Below are 19,090 nucleotides of genomic sequence, written 5' to 3'. Positions count from 1 at the left end.
GTGATAAATATTCCCGGTTTGGCATGGGAAAATCTTGTAAAATGGATCTCGGGTCGCTGTCATTGCTCAAATTATGGGCTTGGTTAGATCTCACACTTTTCCTTTGTGTCCAACTACAAAAATGCCACCTTTACAGTTAGGTCTGCCAAACCCCTCCCCCATAAACCCAAGCTCATCTCCTCACCATGCTCGACCTTCCACAATACCAAACACACCACGACCTCAATGTCGTCGACATCGACGAGAAGCTGAAGTCCACCAATCTCTATCACCATCCTGTCCAAGTCATTGAGCTCGTCGAATGTACTGCCCCACCACGTCGCATAGCTGATTATTCCTATGCCTCCTCGTCGTATACGTCCTCTGACGACGACGAAGAACTCGAATGTTCTTCCTACTGCTCTTCCGAAGACCCGCTAGAAGCCACTTCGCCACACGTCTTATGCGATAAACAAGGGGTACCCCAATTCTCTTCGGATACATATTCCCTAAGAATGAAGCGGATACTTTCGTGGCGGAAGAACTTCTCGTCTCACTTGGGTTCCACGCTGTCCGGTATGCATTAAAATGCCCTGTTGTCAACTTCTCGATTCTAACTCTACCCCTTCTAGAACCCTCCCTTTCATCGTCACTGAAAAGGAAAATATCGTCGTATTGTGGCGACGATTACGGTGAAGATGACGTGGTAAGCTTTCCAAATCCTTTCCCTCTGTCTCACAGTACTGAGATTAGTGTTCGTGTTTAGGTCTCACAGTCATCTAAACGATCCCGGTCACACTCTTCCGAAGGTAGTAGCTCAAGCTCACTGGGCTCTGTTTCGTGTCCAGCATGCGACACCTTCTTTGATGACCTGCAGAGTTTGCGTCAACACGGACGGGAAGCTCAGGCTGGTGCCAACGAAGCGTGCATCACTGCTGTTGACTATGCCTTTGAGTGAAAGAAGTGAAGTCGAAACTCGGGGAGCAGGGTTCCCCTTCCTTGACAGCTTCATTTCACTATCTTGTTCTCCCCACCACCCATCCTGTCACGATCATGCCACGGCCTTGTCGCTCTTGCTTTATGCCCCACGCCCCTCTGCCCCACACTCCGCTCCCTCTCAAGCCTGTCCAACATTTCTCATCGGCACATCGCCACGCCACACACCTTGCATCTCCCCCATCCCTGTGTATATTAATCATCATCGGTTTCGTTGCACTGTATTCACATATCTCACAACCCACTTTCAAGTACATATTAGCCAACTTACTAACATCATCAATCTTCATATCTTGATTAGTTTTATTCTATAACTCCTATGCTATAATATCCCTTACAGCGATCTATACTTCGCGCGCGACATGAACATGTATACATCTCATAGACTCGGCACGGGTACACGAGTTAAATTCTATCCTATTCACCCGTTTTTCGCTTGGCAATTTCTACTTGCGTGAACGTGAACGTGAATACCGCGAGGCAAGACAGGGAGGGCAGGGGTAGGTGCAGGGCGTCTAATCCCCAAGTAGCTGAACGCCGAAAAGAATGTGACAGATGAAAGGGGGTAGGGGGATCGAATTACACACCTTTCCACCAAACCCGATATGCATGCATGCTAAACCTTCAACATGCCAATTATCGAGGGAGCGCGCCCAAGAAAAATGATTTGAATTCATTCAACCTTTTTGCATTCATTCGTCTTATTTCAAGAAAGCTTTTTTTTTTTTTGCTCCTGCTAGTTCAACCAGCGAATAGAAGAAAAAAGGCAAGTTCACTTTTTTTTTCTGACCAAAAATGCTGCTTACATGTAATTCTCCGATGGGAAGGGACAATTGACGGTTCTTTGGGGCCCAGAGGGGTCATGGCAGCTCAATGTCATGGGAAAACAGTAAAGGACGGGTATACGTGTGAACATGGCCGCTTGGTACTCCTTTTGCAATAAACCATTGCAGGGTAATGTACCTTGTATGGGAACTTTTCCCACGCAAGACAACAACACACACACCTGTCCAGTGCTGCCCCCCGGCGCTCTGGTCGAGCCAATGGATATCTGGATTCTAAGTCCAACAAGGGTCGTGGTCATGATACAGGGTTGGGTTCTAAGACGTGGGGCGAAAGTTTAAGTTTAAGATCGATTGTCCTCCCCGAGTCGCAACAACTCGAGGAGGGGCCAGAGCCCACAGTCAACTAAGGTTTAATAACTTGAACTTGACAGCCGCCCCCCCTCCCGACCTTGAGACATTTCCCGAGATACCCCTCAGACAAGCATGGTCACCAAACCGTGCACTCCGGACTTCCTTTGAACATGTCAACGCGAGTTGTATGGGCTCCCAAGAACCCTCTCTGCATGCATGCGTGTGGTGTTGGGTCCGCTCGCTCGGAACAACGTGCGCACAATAATTGAAGCCTTGAGAAAAAATGTTGAAAGTGAAACGACTACTACCAAGTACACACACCCCATCGATCGATTGCCACAACCGTTTCACGATGTCGGATAGCGGTGGCTATGTCAATTATCAATCGCCGGGGGGGAGGCGTGGACGGTGATGGTAAAACGGTAAATGTAGATGTCAAAACTTAGCCCTACCCACGACCTCACCGGGGCTGATTCCCGCTGGGCGGGTTCACAGGGTTACTACCTATTGGAAGTTGGTGGAGTTGTTTCGAGTCGTGTTGCGCACTAAACTCCACTTGCGATGAATCCATAGATGGAAAGACCTCCAGCTTTGACGCGGTTGAGGTAGACTAGTGGCGGGATCCTGTGAAAATCTAAGTGGTATACTCGCAAGTACACAAACTCCTTCAGTAAGGCTGTCCTCAGAAGTGGTTACGGGTTCAAGTGGCCTCTCAATTCGCACACCGAGAATAGGGTCACCCCTCGAAGCAACCTTTCGGTACCAAGTATGCAACCTGTTCAATTCGGATATCAAAACCCGACAGACCCGGTATATCGGGGGGGGTCTCTCGCGGAGACAAAAACAGACTAGAAGCATGCCCAGGCCTCTCAGAGTTTACTGATGGTCAAGAGCGGTAGCAAGGCGGTTTCAGGTTCCATTGACGGTGTGCAAAAGATTTCACTGTTGTTGTTGATGAAAACAGCAAAAAAGCGTGAGTGTGGAAAGGAACAAGATCATTTCTTGGGACCTTCCTGACCTGGTTTTCAGATAAGAAAGTCCGAATTATGCCGACCTACCTGGGTCCTTCAACCTTTGCAGTTCAACGAAAAGAAATTCTCGATTCATCGGCCCCATGGGGTCTGAGTACCTGAGTAATAGACCCCTATGCCAGAAAAAAGTATCTTCGCATCATTAGCTGTGGGTGGCGATCACGAACGAGAACTAGACCGTCGTCCTTCAAAGTTAAGTACCTCCCACGACAATACCCCGTAGTTTGTCCAGGGAAGTGGGAAGATTGATTGTAGGAGTCCCCGAAGCCTCTTTGATCGTCTTCGGGCCGCCATGGGAAAACGAGGAAGTAACTTCTTGTGTTGATCCAAATGCTTCGTAACAAAACGGGCAGTAATGAGTGGATGCTGGACCCCGAGACGCAAAGTCGGTACGGTTAGCAGGCGACAAATAGTTTCGCCGTGTATCTGCGAGATACCCGCGACACTCTGAAAAAAAAACAAACGACGTGAAAGTCGTACCTGTCCATATCTGTTCGATAGTTGCTTCTCCCCTTCTTGAAAGACTTCTTGAGCGTGCCGCCCGAAGTTTTTCTATAGCGCTGCGACGAGTTACCGACTTTAGTTTACAACTGACGGAACTCATTCGGTGTATGATGATTTCCGTGCAAACTGCCAGCATGCAAAAGTCATGTCCGTGTGGTCCGTTCAAGCGTTCACCTTGAACTCCCACGAAAGTTATTTTGGCGACCGTTGTTGTTCTCCGCAGCGCTCTGAGGGAAGCGCCAAGGCAGCGTTGGGATCGCACGGCTAGCACGGCTTGCAACAAGTTCATCACGTTGGTTGATCGCTTAAGAAAAACCTGAGGCGTGGAAAATTCCGAGTGTAACGGGAGTGGGCGCAAATCCCTGATAATAATAATAAGTCCCTAAAAGGTGAAATGACTATAAGGAGCTGGTCTGGGACGCGCATATGGGGAATGGGGATGGTGGGCTACTCACCTGAGATGTTATGGAGACCGTCGTGACAAACGTTTCGGTGTAGCCGTGCGTGCGATTCCTAATCGTGGGAATAAAAGATGAAGCAGGTAAATTCCCACGTTAGTAAGCATGACTTTACGGGCGTTCGGTTTCGGCAACTTGACTGTTCACCACGATCACAACCGGCCACCCAAAGGGCTTGAACGCGCGTGCCATCCTAACACTTCGCTAAGTAAGAATTCCGTGACTGCTGGCAGAATATCATTGACAATGAACACCACCGGTATCCCGTACACCAGTTGCGTCCCTTAGTCAGTTTGAGCAACGCAAAACGGGACGATCTGAGCAACCGGCGGCTCAAGTTCCCATACATTATCTTACGGAATCCATTCTTCGATGGTGAACAGCCCTGGGGAATATGCGGTATCAACTCTACAGTTCTTGTGCGGAGGACAGAGGGAACCTAAGTTCAAGTGAGTCAAAATTCCCGCGATGTGCCACAGTTCCAATCTCCCTGTCACGGCATGAAAATGGCTTGCACAGCTGATACTAACAGCGGTGCCGTTTACATCGCGCTGGGGGGGTTGATTCCACCTTCTTTGATACGCTTGTCGGCTGAGTGCTCGAGCGCTCAAGGTTTCGTGGACTCACGGTGAACAGGAGCGTTCCTGTGAGCATTCAACCGAACATATGAGACTCGAGAGTGCCCTGGGCATTGGAATTCATCCTTCGTCCTTGCCTTTTCATCGTCCTTGTTCGGGGAACAAGTACGGACATTAGTGGCGCTGCATCCCAGTCCGAGGTATACACAAAGCAGTGGTTTGGTCTTACTCACTCTATCATGATGGGTATCCGTATCTGATCAGTGTAGGCTGAGCGACTTGAACTTTCACGAGCACGGGAACGACTCCGATCCAGAGTGTCACTGATCAACAGTCGTGTGGGTAAGTCCAAGTCCTAATCCGACCACTTGCGCTTTGCACTCTCTGTCGCGTGTCGCGTGTTCTTTATCTTTAGAGGAATGTTCGGATCCCCTAGCTCCATTCCTCTTGATTGGGGTACACAAGAAGCGTCAGATCAAGTTCTTTTCGATTTTCACAGGATATGATCGGTGGACGTCCATGATCCATCAACAACTACAACTACAACAGCCACAACAACAGCAACTTTTTTTCCAGTAGCAAAGCCTGAGAGCGAATCGCTCCTAAAGAGGGTATATTCGTCCTCAGCGGTGAGGACAAGAATCTCATAATCTCACGATCGAAAACTCTGTTTATAGTTCGAATTCTCAGACCCCCACCTGGCTCTGGTTCAACTTGCCTTATATTACTTTCGGCGCTGCAAAGCTCTGTCTGGACTAGTGGCTTTGCCAGCACCCTTGATGAGGTCATTCAACTGCTTATAGATTTCTCATTTACCTGACCGCTAATTCCGCGTCCATCAAACACCGTAGACCCGGAACGCTCGATGGCCGTGTCGTGTAGAATAATCAAGCTTTCATCTTCATCTCACACTGGGGTGAGTCTCTCATACAACCTGTCACTTAAAGTGGCTGGGACGAATGAATGAAAGGTCTTCATGCCCGATGCCAATGCTATAACTATAACATCATGATCATGATCATTGAACAATCAACTCTCTTTCTCTTGCCTCCTTTCGATTCTCAAGCCGGGCGGCGAGTCAGTAGCCTATACAAATCTGATTTCCCACCCAACTGTTGATTGTAATTGGCTAGGCGCCCTCGGGACGTCATCCATCATGTAATTGTCCACTCAACACGACGCCACGGTAGATGGTGATTGGGTCTCTGAGTCTTCGTGTTTCCGGGTTTCGTTTTTAAGGGTGTCCCACTCGCACACCAGTAGCTGGGAGTGACCGATAGGGGTCGGAGGTTGCGTTTGCGTTTTTGGGTCCTCGGAGCGGAATCTTCGAAGAGAAATACCGGGTTTCGGGTTCGGGGTTTTCAACGTTGCGCTCCCGTTGGGTTTAAGTACTAGCACTGGCTTCCCATTAGGTGGAGTTGCTTTCTTTCACTTTCTGCACGGTTGAGCTAACCCTCCACCTCGAGGCGGGACTTCGTGGGTGAACGTTTTCTAGTTTTACATTAATGAAAATTAAATAATAAAAAACCAAACCTGGGTCTCAACATGTGGTATCCATGCAAAGGGACGGTGGGGACGTACGACGGGCGGGGTGGGGACTTTACTCCCCTCTGATGTATATCCATCATTACATTTTACCTCCCAAGATGTTTGTCAACGGCGTTTTCGTTTTACTCCCCTCCTTCAAGGCAGGGCCCAGGAACGAATGACTATGACTTACTTAGGCTTCCAAGTCAGCGCCCTTTTTTTTGCCCTTGAGCGCCAAGTGTCCCTTCAGGATTTTCTTCACACCGCAACCCACCTTCCCAAAGTCGCGATTGGTTACCCTCTACATCATACTGCGGAACCAAACCACTGCCCAGGGACACCAGGTTCAAGGTTGGTACTGGCATCAGTGGCATTCGTGTGTAAGTGTTGTGTTCAATACGTCTGTCCCTTGTCCCTTTCTTCCTTCACTGCTTCGGCTTCTTCATTTTGAACTTCTAGACCGTCGGTGTGGCGATCCCTCCCGTCACAGTCTGTTCCTTGTCTTTGTTTGAGCCACTCAACAAGCATTCCCGCACAAAAAAAAAACAAAGCAAGACGACGAAGTTCTCCTTGTTGCGTAATGAAGAATACAGCTTGAACCTCCATTTTTGAATGTGTTGGAAAGTGATTTACCGGTCAAAGTCCGATCGACGATGCCGTATGTGAATGATTTAAAATGAAATGTCAGCGCTTCAGCATCTATAGACTATAGATGTCAGAATAAACTATCCCGTAATATGTATACAAACCCTATCTTCAACGATCATAAATCGAGTCTCTTCCGAAACACAACTGGAATATCACCAGGCCTTCGAAAAAAAAAGTTGTACTCTTTAAGTCCACGAACAACGAAAGGACAACATAAACCCACGTTAATGTAATAGCTGTCGTAGTCGCCAAAACCCTAGCCTTCTTCTCCTCGTACGTTTCTCCGCTCTTGGTTGGGATTTCAATTTCGTATTTTCTTATCAACATCACCAAGATAGCGATCGCTTCGACCTCGAAGAATCTTGTAGTGCGTTGAATTGTATCAATATGCAGCCTGCCCAATCGATATTAAAACAGCTTACTTTCGCCCTATACACGCATGTGAACCTGCGGAAACAAGAGGGCGAGTTTCAGGTATAAGTTCGGAAATGAAAGGCGGGACGTGCCGTACCAGCGCTGAACGGTATAAAAGCGTCTTTAGGCCATTCCCTTATGAATCGAGATGGTCTAAATTCCGTAGGGTCCTCCCAATGACGAGCTAACGTTGAGGGTAAGCAAAAATGTTGTGGAAACGAGGAAAAACGACTTAAACGATTATAATGCAACCCGACGACGTCAACGATAACGTGTGTTCCTCGGGGAACAGGCACACTTTCCATTCTAGTACCATCGACGCTAGGAGCAGAGAGCACCGTATCTTCTGCGCAGACTTTCGGTATCCAGGTCACCTGTGAGAAGAATGAGAAATGAGTTTGACCGGGGATAATTACAAAAAAAAACTCAACTGGTGGGAACATGCGAAGTGTTTCGTAGTATGCACTGTAAAAAGAATGAAAATGAAAATGAACTTTTACGAACGGTGTAAACCTTACGCCATAGCCCGTGTGAATAGGGGCATCTCTTCGTAAGTCTGTTCGTAAGAGGGGCGAAATTAGGGACTCAATTACGAACGATCGAGAGGGGTGAATAACGTACCGGTTCCCTTCCATCAGGAAGGAGTGCTTTGACTTCTCGATAAAGGTTATCTTGTTCTTCCGGGTGAAGAGCGAGTAGCATGAGCGTGAAACAGATCGTATGGGCAGCAGTCTGAAATTTGATAAGAAAGCCCTATAAGTTCTCCATACTTCTAAAAAAATCGGAGACCGTTCCTCACTTCGTGTCCGGCTATCAGCAAAACGAATACGTTCCCGATAATTTCTCGAACATTCAGGGCAGTTTCTTCGTTTCCGGTCGCATTCTCTTTGAGCAAGCTGCTAAACAGATCTGTCTCGTCCGTCTTGTCTCGGGTCTGGACCATCTCGAGCATGTATTCCTGTTATGCGAAAGGTTGAGAAGGAGAAGAAATAGCTCCTGACAGAACTCACGTCAAGACTATTGAATGAATCTTGAATCTCCTTCACGCGCTTGGACATCTTCCCAGCCCAGTTGGGTAAAGCCATTTTGAGTACCAAGTTGCTGCTGACATCGAACAACGCTCTTTTGAAAGTGATTTTGTTTCCTTGAGGTCGTTCGTCTTCTTTCCAGGATAACTTTTGTCCGAATACTGGGAGAAGAAGGAAAAATCATGAGCCCACGTGATTCCGTATGGAGGAAAAGTGTGCATACCCGCGGCACTGAGAACGTAGAGGGCCATCTAAGTTATAGAACCGGAACATCAGAACTGTAGAAGGAAGAATGGCAAACAAAATACGTACCGATAGCGTTAACTCGAGGCAGCTCTCAACCTTCACGACGTCCTTTCCTCCCCATTCCTCTTCAAAGAGGTCATTCATTACCCGAACCGTTTCACTCCATCCCATTCGGCTGTTTTTCTGGATTTTCCATCGATCAGAAGTACGGGGTTCAAGGGGTTGGCAGACGTACATCGGAGAGTGCGGGTTTGACAACCTTCTTGTACTTCTTCCACTCGTCTCCTTCTGTTGACAACACACTGGGTCCGAAGAAACTGAGGGGTTTGTACTGTTCTACGTATCGCGGGAAGCGAGAATGTGATGTTAAAACGTCCTTTTCAGATTCATCAGCTGGCCGTGTTTTTCTTTTCCAATACGAACGGCTTGTACCTTGATTGCATTAGGATCGGCGATGGCTATTATAAAGGACGAAGAGAGCACGCAGTACTGAGAAAACCCCCCTGAGCTAGGCGTTTTATGGGTAAATGATGAAAGGAAACTCACGTTCGACAGTATATCCCAGCCATAACGATCGTACCCTGTGCACTCGTCTTAGAATTCTTCACGCGACTCTATCTCAAATTTTTGTAAAGGGAAGACGAACGTTGATGTTTGAATGGAAATCTGCGGTTTGCTGCTTCGACGACCCAGCGAATTTGAGGAAGCAGATACGATGGCATTCCATATGGATGGAACAGAGTTACATGGTTGCCTGCACGCCCTCTGTGAGAAAAATAATGTTATCATATGAATAGGTGTTGATGAATGATTACCGCTTCGAGACTCACCCAACTAATTTTCGATAATTCAGTATCTTGTGAAGGATGTAAAGGGCGAATATGCACAGTAAGAAGAGCAGTTTCGAGTGGTCGTGGTCATCCATGATGTTGGAAGCAACTTGGCGGAGTGACCCATATATATGTCTTATACGTAACTGTTAGCAACCATTTGTCAGTCGTTTAGCTCGGTGTGGGGTTGCATGTCATGATGAAGATCAATTTATCAATTGTGCTTGAGATAATGAGGTGGTGATAAATGTGAGTAATTCGCACCTGTTACTACTATCCTTGCAGAGTCCCTTCACATGTACACACGATACTTAGCATTTTTCACATGATGTTTCGTACTTATAATCTTCTGCAGCCGTCAAAACCTGGTGGTAGTCATTCCCCTTGGGCCTTTTTTGGTTTTCGTTGATTCTTTGAAATCCCTAACTTAGAACCTGAAGGACGTGAGAACGAGAACGTGTAACAAACAGAAAAAAAAAAGTACAGGTGAGTGAGTGTGCCTCACCATGTTTTCGGACGATGTGTCCGACGTCGAGTGATAGGTGGAGGTCGAAACAGCGAGCGTATAACTTGAGGAAGCATAACCTTCTTTCGCCCTCACTTCACATGTTATCGATATAGAATCTTAGAAAGGCTGCACTTGAGCGTATTTGAAATTGCTGAGAGTTGGAGTGCTTCAATGCAAAGTTGTTGACAACCGTTTTGCCTGATTCTATGAGAAGCCGCTATGTTTCAGCTACAACCCATTGAGTGTATCCGTGCATAGCAATGCAACAAAACTGTAAGATTGATATCATTCATTATAAGCAGGTGTAGGAAAGAAATGCATTTACTCGGATAAGGCTTGAAGCTTGAAGACTAATGACGCCGAGCTTAGCTTGATTCGACTTGTTTCATCTTTACCACTCTGTCGGAACTACGTTTTGCTTTCCATTACTGTTCTAGCTTGAGATTTGTAGCGATACGAGTAGCGAGATGGGTATGGGTCGAGATTGTAGGCCGTGATTCAAGTCATCATGGGGTCTTTCAGCCGCCCGCGGTCTCGTGATCCAGTTCTTTTCTTCTTCCTCCCCACCGCTCAAAATCGAAATAACAGAAATACAGTGAAGTCCTACTGAGACAGTCAGAATGTTGTAATTGCTTTTCGTTCTCACGGGTTCATTTTTGCCTCACCACCGCCCGTAGATGATAGAGAAGTGAGCAAGCGCCCTACCGTTTTCAATTTCTCCGCCCCTGATCATCAAGCAGTGAATTCGGAGAGGACCCACAATGCGCCATCATGATGACCAGTTCTATGTAGTTTTCTGCTAAACTCAGGTGCATTTTCCCTCCTTTGAATAGGGCTCATATTTATAGTAGGCGTAACCCTAGACCCAGACTCGTACAGGCGATCCTTCTGTCCACTTGGGCGTAGCGCTCTGAACGTTCAACACATATAAGCCATGAAAAGGACAACACTACTCACAAGATTCCCATGGCCCTCTTCAATCTCTTCAAACACAAATCAGTCACTACCAACGGCACTTCAGCTCCAGATGAGGCGTCGCAGTACGATCAGCTCCCTGATAAAGCTGGTCTTTTGGTAGCCGGCGAGCTAGAGAAGGCTTTGGAAGAATGTAAAGCAAGTGTGTCAAGGATCGCGGCGGAATGTAGAGCACAAAACAGGAGGTTTAGGTAATGTGTGGAATAGATTCTTCAAGAGACCACCCTTCCTGACCTGGGCTTTGACTAGGGACCACGAATTCGACGTCGAAAATGATCGTGAACGATGCTTGCATGGTCTTACGTCTGAGGACTACAAACCAGCCGACGTGCGGCGTGTCACACAAATATTTGAAAACCCGCAGTTCTTCGTCGACGGAGCGAGTTCTAATGATATAAAGCAAGGATCTATCGGCGATTGTTGGTTTGTGTCTGCTTTGGCGACCATGTCTACCTGTGAAGGCCTCGTGGAGAAGTTTTGTGTCGCGGTGAGTTCTCTAGAGACCATACTCGTACTCAATGTTACATTTACGTGTGGCTTTCAAACAGAGAGACGAACAGATCGGCGTATATGGATTTGTCTTCTTTCGAGATGGATCATGGGTGAATGTCATAATTGACGAGTATGTGTTTCTCTTTCTCTATGTATATGGGGATTTCAATATACTGATCAAAGGTTTCTTCAAGTTTCCTCTTCACGCGCATTCCCAAGTTTGAAGAGCTTTCGTTCGCTGAGCAACAGATCTATCATCACAACAAAGAGAAGTACAACGAAGAGGCAAGAAAGAGCGGAAAGGGACTGTACTTTGCACAATCCGGCACCGATGGCGAAACATGGGTACCACTAATTGAGAAGGCTTATGCGAAGCTACATGGAAGCTACGCTGCTCTGGTTGGAGGAGATGCATGCGAGGCTATTGAAGACCTTACCGGGTATGTGCTAATTTTGAAATACTTGTCATCTGTTTACTTTATTCCTCCTGTTCCTTCTTCTAGGGGAGTTTCAACTTTTATTCATGCAAATGTAAGGCCCCTTTCCCTCAACACCGAACCGCGGCTGATTTTTTTCTTCCCCACAAAAAAGGACATTCTGGATATCGACAAATTCTGGACTGACGAACTTTGCAAAGCCAACATTGATCGTCTTTTCGGATGTGCATATAAACCGCTCGAGACAGCTCGAAGCGGTGCTTGGCTACCAGTGGATCTCAGCGGACTCAAAAGCAACCACTCTTACTCTGTCTTGCGGGCGGTCGAATACAACGGGAAACGCTTCGTCATCGTTCGGAATCCTTGGGGTCATTCAGAATGGACTGGGAATTGGTCGGATGGGTCGAAAGAATGGACGAGAGAGTGGCTTGATGCGCTTCCCGCGTTGGGACATGTATTCGGTAATGATGGACAGTTTGTCATGGAATGTTCGTGGATTTTTGTCTATTTTCGAGGCTACTTGTACTTTGGACTGACGGGGAAATTGATAGACAAGGATTTCTTGGACTGTTGGGATCAAATTGATCGTACTCTACTGTTCGATTCTTCCTGGGTCATGTCGTCTCAGTGGCTTCATGTCACGGCCAAACCTTTGCCTTGCGCTTGGACATACGGAGATGTTTCTTGTCAGTTCTCGAAATTTGGATTTCACCGCATGGAATGTTCTGAAACGTTTTTCCTTCTATTTATGACAGTCAGCTTCAGTTTACCCACCGCTTCAAAGGCCGTGATCGTACTATCACAACTGGACGACAGATATTTCCTTGAAATCTCTGGACGGTGCAACTGGACGTTCGATTTCATCCTCTTTAAAAAAGGAGAAAGGCACCATATCGCCGCGTCTTCTACATCAAGACTACTCACTCGTAGTGTCAATCTGGAAGTGGACCTTGAAGCCGGGGATTATGTCGTGCATGTATGTGTGTTCCTTGTTCTTTTGACTTTTTCGTTACTAACTGTGGGGTAAGGTACGACTTGACCGTCATGTTAGAGCTGATAGACCAAAAGTAAGCTGAATAGTATCGAGTCCTTTTTTCATCATCGTTATTGATGTTTTTTTCCCATTTTTATAGGGATATTACCAGTCAAAACTGGAGGGATGGAACCAACGAAGTCTTTCTCGGGTTCTCACTGAGAGAGCTACGAGCCATTCGGTTGCTTCGAGTGGGTTTTAATCTTCTTTCTTTTTTGTTCGTATGCTGAGCTATTTGTTTTAGACTTCCATGCTGAGTGAGTCGAAATTCTTCAAGGAATATCACCTCTTCTAACGTACCCATTCCGACAGCGTCGAAGCCAAGAACATAGCCATTCCTCTTGACATCCTCGCTGGCCGGGACCTTTCCGAGCTCGAACAACAGGCACGGGAGATCGTCAAGAAGAAGGAAATGGAAGGAAAAGTTAAGGACGGTACTACTACCGATACCGAAGCTAAGAAGAATCAGGATCGTGGAGAGGGTGAAGGTGAGATCAAGAAACAGACGGTGACGACGGTTCATAACCAAGATGGAGATGGAACTGTGACGACTACGACTACCACTACGGTCATCGAAAAGGTCGTGGAGACGACGAAGGAAGTTGTGGGAATTGTTGGGGTTGGAGGAGAAGGAGACGATGCTCCTTCCTGTTCCAGCACTGCAGACGATGATAGGGGAGAGGGTGCGGATCTCAGGGAGGTAACAGGGTTGCCGGTTACCATATCGGAAGATGATTCGATCTTCCTTGGGTTGAAGGTATATACCAAGAAGGAAGCACCGGTCGAGATCAGTGGTCAGCTTAGGCATGAGATGGAGGTATCGTTGCATTGGGCTTTGATGGTAAAGTAAAATGATAGTGGATGTACATGATATGATGTACATGATGTGTGTATTTTTTTTTCTACTCGACAATTTATGATTGCATATATCACATAAGTACGTGTGGAGGGGTTTTTGGAGATATTAGAACGGGGAAAACAATAAGGATCATTAAAGACAATAAGTACACAAGTGTCCAAGTCCGATGAAAAGAGGTTGAAAAGAACAAGAGTACGAGTCTAGGTTCGGCCCTTGCTCAAAAATCCCCCCCATCAAGTACTCCCACTCCCACTCCCACCACCACTCCCAGGAATAATAGCAGAAGCCCCCTTCTCCGGCGGAGTACTAACACGTTTCCCTCCCCTCGCGTCCAACAAACTCTCATACGTCGGTGGAATCTCATCCTCATCCTCAACCGCACCCGCATCCTGAGCAACTCTAACTCGACCAGGTCCAGAAGCAAGATACGCCTGTCTCGCTTTTTCATCAAACCCTCTTCCTGCACCTCCCGCACCACCACCTCCGAGGTCATCGTCAGGGTTAGCAACGCTAAGCCTCCCCGTCCCCGACCCCGCCCCCGATTGCCGCTGGGCCGGTTGTTGTTGTTGTTGTTGGGGGTAATGTCCCCCACCAGTCCCAGTCCCACTTCCTTGCGAATAATCCGAACTCGTAGAATGAAACACTCCACTCTGCGCTCCTCCACTCTCAATTGACAACCTCCTTTGTCCATTCCCTCCAGAGGTAGTGTTGTTGTAATACGAACTGGGAGGAACGGGAGGAACAGGAGGAGCAGCGTGATGACCATGTTGATGAGTAACAGGCATCCCAACAAATCCACCCCCACCACCACCAAACGCTTCTCTCTCTTTCGCCAATCTCCCAGGTGATGATGACCCACCACCACCCCCGCCACCACCACCACTGGAACCTCCCAAAGAAGGCCCAGGCGAAGGATGTCTCCAGTCACCCATTGCAACTCCACCCGCACCAGCACCCGCACCAGCACCGGGCGAATACCCCGAATGAGTCGTAGCAGTAGTAGCACTCATATGTCCATCACTTCCATGTCCATGTTGCGAGTACTGCTGCTGCGACAACGGCATCTGCCCAAACCCAACCATACTCGGATGCGGCGAATGTTGCTGCCCCTGCCCTTGATGCCCCTGCCCTTGATGCCCCTGGTTGAAAAGCGGATAGGGCGAAACAACCCCTCCTCCGACCGCACTCGCATCCAACCTTCCCCCCATCCCGTCATCTTCTTGGGCCATGGCCATATCGGGGTCCCCGATGTTGGGGAGCGTTGGGGCCCCTTTTGGTTCGTGTTTTTTGGCTAGAGGGGGGAGGTGAGGTGAGGTGAGTGAGTGACCAATTATTAATAAAAGGGAGTGTGGTGTGAAAAACTCACAAGCAAGAACCCCCGATTGAGGTCTCACAACCCTATCCGGATCGAAATTCCCATCAAAGGCATCAAAGGCTCTTCGTCGTTTCCATCGTTTGTAACCCCAAATGAGCAGAAGGAGGAGGATCGCTAGGCCGGCGACGCCTAAAAAAACAACAACGGTATGAGATTGTTTTATGTTATAGGGCAGGTAACGGTTAAAGGGTGAGATTACGAAAAGAGAGTTTGATTGACAGTCAAACGAAATGAAAAAAAAAGAGTGGCCGTAATCCTCACCTCCAACAACACCTCCAACGATCGCCCCTGTTTTGCTCGATCCACTACCCTTGTTACTTGGCGCCGAGGTAATAACACTTCCGGGCGGTAACACACTCCGCGTCTCAACTACTGTAGTGAATAGGTTGCCATCGGATGTCATGCTGTAGGGGTCCAACGTATGAGACACGAGAGAGCAAAATAAAAATGAAATAAAAAAAAACAAAACATACATAACAGTCGTTTGGACAACAGTCGTTACAGGTTCCGAAACTGTAGTCTGACTCTGGCTCTGAGTTGCCGCATTGGAATTACTAGCGGTATCGGACGGTGGAGCACTAGGAGGAGGGGAGCTAGGAGGAGGAGAACTTGGAGGGGGAGGAGGGTTACTGCTGGAATTTGAACCCGAATCTGTATTTGGCGGTGGAGTAGTCGTTGAAGACGGTGACGGACTAGTCGGCGGTGGTGGTGGGGGAGTTGTTTGGGTGCCAGTTCCTGTTCCTGTGATAAAACCCTGAGATTAGCGACAGATTCCGAAGTATCGTATAGCAGTAAGGAAGAAAAAAGCAGCGACCTGTCGGTTCAGAAGACGAAGATGGTGCAGCCGACGTCGATAACGACGTCGAAGTAGCAGTGGTCGACGTCGTGTTAGACATCGTGGTAGCTGCGTAAGCTCAGCGTGCCTGCACCTCGAGGCCTTCGGCTGATAACGTTTGACGGCTGAGCTGAGAATCGGTTCCCTCGGAAGTACTTGTGGGCGGTCACCGTTCTTTGTTTTGTTTCTTTCCTACTTCCAAGCTGGATATCCCGCAGATTGTACAGAAAGAGGGGGAGGGAAGTAGAAATGAGACTCACCGCCCGAAGACATTTTCCTTGTTGCTTGTGGTGGTGTAAGGATCGACGTAATTCCGTGGGAAGCTTAGGCCCCGCAATATGGAGTGCGCACGGTCTGAATCGGCTCAGTCATGTGACATCGGGTGTCAGGGTCTACCTACTCCGTCCAAGCCGCCAACGTCAAGAAAGCAGCAATGGACTCGGATTACTTATGTGCGTAATATATAAAGGTGCAGAGTTGATTCATCTAGTGTATTAGGATACGTTCAAGGAGTTCAGCATCTGCCAGCTAGTCATTTCATGGGACTCCCCACTGAAGTCTGGACACACGCTACCCTCACCGCCTCCGACTTCCACCCCAGGTTGATCGCTTTATCATTTATGTATCAAAACTCCCAGAGGCACAGCACGTATTTCTACACTCTCTGCTGCACTCAACTCAACTTTATGGATACAAATTCCTTTTCTCGAACGAGTTCTCGTTTCCTCACAACGTAACCTCGCGGGACGAACTCTCCAGTCATCAGGCTTACACACTGATCCAGCTCTCTGCAACGGTTTCTCGTACCGTCCTTTCCGCGTTACGCTATTTGGAATCCAAATAAACTTCTTAGAGTTGTCTGGATTCGGGCTTTCCCTTGTAAACCGACAGTCATCTCGGTTCCGTTGACCGCCGGGTAGCATCGCCCTTCCCTTTGAGAGCTTGTTCGGAATGTGTGGTTTCAAGCTCGAACGGACCTGTTGATACAAGAGCTAGCCATAGTCGTGGAGTACGTCCCATTGCTGCTTTGGGATGTTACCTACTTCGACACTTGATTCTGAAATGAGCCAACAAAGTAGTAATCCTCCATTGGTGGACTATATCAAACGACCATCCATCTGCACCATACACAAATGTAAATCATGTATCATATCATACCTCTAATTCGTACCACTCAGTTCAACCCCAGTATCCACATCACTACAAAACTCCACCATCTCTAGCGCAGGAAACCGTTCTACCGTAAGCGCTCCCTCAACCCGAACACCACGCTCAACCTCCCCAGCCCACTGCCTAACAGCAGGCAACGAAACAACCCGAAGATGGTTTGCAGTGAAAGACGAGAACAACCTATAAAGAGCACCAACACTCTCTCCACATCCCCATTCCTCATTAAATCTTCGCACTGGCTGGGTGAGCCTGAAAGATTGAAGATTGGGACACGAAGCAAGTATTCGGTGATTCGTAAACGTATCTAAGATCCAAAAGTCGAGTCAGCGCACACCCAAGAAGACAAAAAGAACCACAACAAGATCAACTCACCTAAATCTCCAACACACCCAATCCCAACCCCCAAGTGCGCAAGCCCCCAACCAGCAGCACCATCCACAAAAACCTTAAAAAACGCGACATCCTCCTTCACCAAATCCCCCACCGTAACGCTCCTCAACCCACTGAACCTCAACCCCCTAAACCACTTCCACCAAAACCGCGTCGGTGTAGGGTACAGCGGATGGTCTTGGATCGTAAATTCACACAACCCAGGGGGGATAGGGAACGGAAAAACCCGTGGTACCAACAAATCCGAATCCGGATCTAGGTATTCATATTCCCCATCCTCATCTTCACCTTCATCCTCAAACACCTCCATCAAAACCACCAGCTCTTTACACCCAGGGAACCCACGACTTATACAAATCGCAACATCCTCAAGTGCCTCTATTTCGACTCCTCCCAAGAACACCTTGCTCACCCTCCCCATCACCACAGAGGACGCAGTAAGGAGGTTCGTCCCGGGCCCACCCCCGCTTATGGCTTTGGCTTCGGTAGCCAACCAAAGAACATCCCAGGGCAAATCCACAAGTTCAACATGATCCAGAGCCGTAAACCTCTCCATATTCCTCACAACTGGCCTTATCCAATCCAAATTCGGATGTCCATACGGAGAAATCAGACTCATCCGCTGCACATAATGCGGATACGGACACTTTCTCTCAAACTCGTCTTCAACCCCGAACACGAGGGAGCTGTAGAGGTACTTTCTGCACAGGGGCACCCATTTCGTTGATACGAGGATAAGTTTCGTGAGGATTCGGGGGTAGTCGGATAGGTAGGTGATGATGATGTCGAAGATTTCTTGGGGGAAGATGGGTTGGGAGAGGGGTGGTCGGGAGGTTGAGGTTGAGGTTGAGGTTGTTCCCTTCATTGGAGACGTTTGATGTTTTGAATCATCATTCTTTTTTGGGGATGAGGCTGAAAGGGAGAACGTACAGTGTTATTGTTAATATCTTCTTTGGCTGTTTTCGTCTCTTCGAATACTGCTAGATATCTTGCTCGTGCTTCCAATTCATGTGTCTAGAGGGGGCGGGGGAGGGTTCAATGCGGACTCAACGCCATGTATGCATGCATAGAAGCGTACCCCAAGCACGTCGTCCACTCGATTAGCCCAATCCCAATACGATTCCAATTCCGATTCCCCTTCTTCTTCTCGACATAACGAATGCTCTGCATCGTCCCCACTATAAACCGTCGTTGAAATGCGATTCAACGACATTTGCGCTGTTTTTTTTTTCAGAGCGTTGCCTGCAGATCGGATCGGAACAAGGTCGAGAGCGAGAACAAAAAAAAAAGTGGAACTCTCCTCACCTTTATGAATTTCCTCCTGACACCGAGTATTGTGCAATTTGTGAGACACTTGCACTTAGACCCGAATCCTTTGTTCGTTTGTCCTGTGGTTTTTTGTTAGCTTTGTCTGGACGTTCGCTTGTCATTGTTGAGAGAAAGAGGCGCGCACGGAATTAAGACGGTGTCGACATTGACTTTTGACTTTTGACAGTGGCGAGTTGAAATTTGACCGTGATAGAATTGCAAGTAAAAATGAAACAAAGGCCCCTTATTCTAAAGGCACGTGCACGTAGTAGAGGGGGTTACGTATGTCATACACTGTATCTTCCACCCGAGCCTCACTATAATACCATTGTT

The 19,090-nt window shown here is 47.8% G+C and overlaps 6 protein-coding genes across 8 annotated transcripts; 3 read left to right on the top strand and 3 right to left on the bottom strand.

The window, feature by feature from the left end:
• The first annotated feature begins 71 nt into the window (after nt 1-71).
• E1B28_007010 (uncharacterized protein) lies at nt 72-1,417 on the top strand. Its single transcript, XM_043151720.1, has 3 exons — nt 72-555; nt 612-685; nt 746-1,417. Exons 1-3 carry the CDS (start codon nt 186-188, stop codon nt 935-937), a joined length of 636 nt encoding a protein of 211 aa, XP_043009800.1. The 5' UTR covers nt 72-185; the 3' UTR covers nt 938-1,417.
• A 5,555-nt stretch (nt 1,418-6,972) lies between these two features.
• E1B28_007009 (uncharacterized protein) lies at nt 6,973-9,470 on the bottom strand (the record flags this gene model as incomplete). The annotated part of the gene is made up of 17 exons (XM_043151719.1): nt 6,973-7,018; nt 7,081-7,218; nt 7,280-7,304; nt 7,369-7,455; nt 7,510-7,645; nt 7,703-7,736; nt 7,790-7,827; nt 7,893-8,003; nt 8,071-8,229; nt 8,282-8,460; nt 8,523-8,550; nt 8,612-8,728; nt 8,781-8,921; nt 8,978-9,034; nt 9,092-9,126; nt 9,192-9,310; nt 9,376-9,470. 17 exons carry the CDS (start codon nt 9,468-9,470, stop codon nt 6,973-6,975), a joined length of 1,545 nt encoding a protein of 514 aa, XP_043009799.1.
• Nucleotides 9,471-10,434: 964 nt separating this feature from the next.
• Nucleotides 10,435-13,446, top strand: E1B28_007008 (uncharacterized protein). The gene is made up of 13 exons (XM_043151718.1): nt 10,435-10,571; nt 10,624-10,692; nt 10,747-11,049; nt 11,108-11,345; nt 11,407-11,480; nt 11,545-11,790; nt 11,854-11,881; nt 11,942-12,275; nt 12,339-12,473; nt 12,543-12,763; nt 12,816-12,854; nt 12,921-13,011; nt 13,065-13,446. Exons 3-13 carry the CDS (start codon nt 10,850-10,852, stop codon nt 13,079-13,081), a joined length of 1,623 nt encoding a protein of 540 aa, XP_043009798.1. The 5' UTR covers nt 10,435-10,571; nt 10,624-10,692; nt 10,747-10,849; the 3' UTR covers nt 13,082-13,446.
• Nucleotides 13,233-13,670, top strand: E1B28_007007 (uncharacterized protein; the record flags this gene model as incomplete). The annotated part of the gene is made up of 1 exon (XM_043151717.1): nt 13,233-13,670. The coding sequence occupies one exon, from the start codon at nt 13,233-13,235 to the stop codon at nt 13,668-13,670; it is 438 nt and encodes a 145-aa protein (XP_043009797.1).
• A 242-nt stretch (nt 13,671-13,912) lies between these two features.
• On the bottom strand, nt 13,913-16,190 carry E1B28_007006 (uncharacterized protein; the record flags this gene model as incomplete). The annotated part of the gene is made up of 5 exons (XM_043151716.1): nt 16,150-16,190; nt 15,528-15,795; nt 15,316-15,458; nt 15,046-15,183; nt 13,913-14,970 (listed from the first exon to the last, which is right to left on the bottom strand). The coding sequence occupies exons 1-5, from the start codon at nt 16,160-16,162 to the stop codon at nt 13,913-13,915; spliced, it is 1,620 nt and encodes a 539-aa protein (XP_043009796.1). The 5' UTR covers nt 16,163-16,190.
• Nucleotides 16,191-16,793: 603 nt separating this feature from the next.
• On the bottom strand, nt 16,794-18,984 carry E1B28_007005 (uncharacterized protein). Of its 3 annotated transcripts, XM_043151714.1 has the most exons (7): nt 18,903-18,984; nt 18,755-18,837; nt 18,528-18,691; nt 18,380-18,463; nt 17,432-18,308; nt 17,061-17,363; nt 16,794-17,007 (listed from the first exon to the last, which is right to left on the bottom strand). In XM_043151714.1, exons 3-7 carry the CDS (start codon nt 18,660-18,662, stop codon nt 16,925-16,927), a joined length of 1,482 nt encoding a protein of 493 aa, XP_043009794.1. In that variant the 5' UTR covers nt 18,663-18,691; nt 18,755-18,837; nt 18,903-18,984; the 3' UTR covers nt 16,794-16,924. The 3 variants fall into 3 exon arrangements, with proteins under 3 accessions (XP_043009794.1, XP_043009793.1, XP_043009795.1); XM_043151713.1 differs by having other exon boundaries at nt 16,794-17,363; nt 18,755-18,984; XM_043151715.1 differs by having other exon boundaries at nt 16,794-18,308; nt 18,903-18,983.
• Nucleotides 18,985-19,090: the final 106 nt, after the last annotated feature.

The sequence above is a fragment of the Marasmius oreades genome, chromosome 4 (genome assembly GCF_018924745.1).
Source record: "Marasmius oreades isolate 03SP1 chromosome 4, whole genome shotgun sequence".
Taxonomy (NCBI): Eukaryota; Fungi; Basidiomycota; class Agaricomycetes; order Agaricales; family Marasmiaceae; genus Marasmius; species Marasmius oreades.
This window is presented reverse-complemented; position numbering and strand designations above follow the sequence as displayed.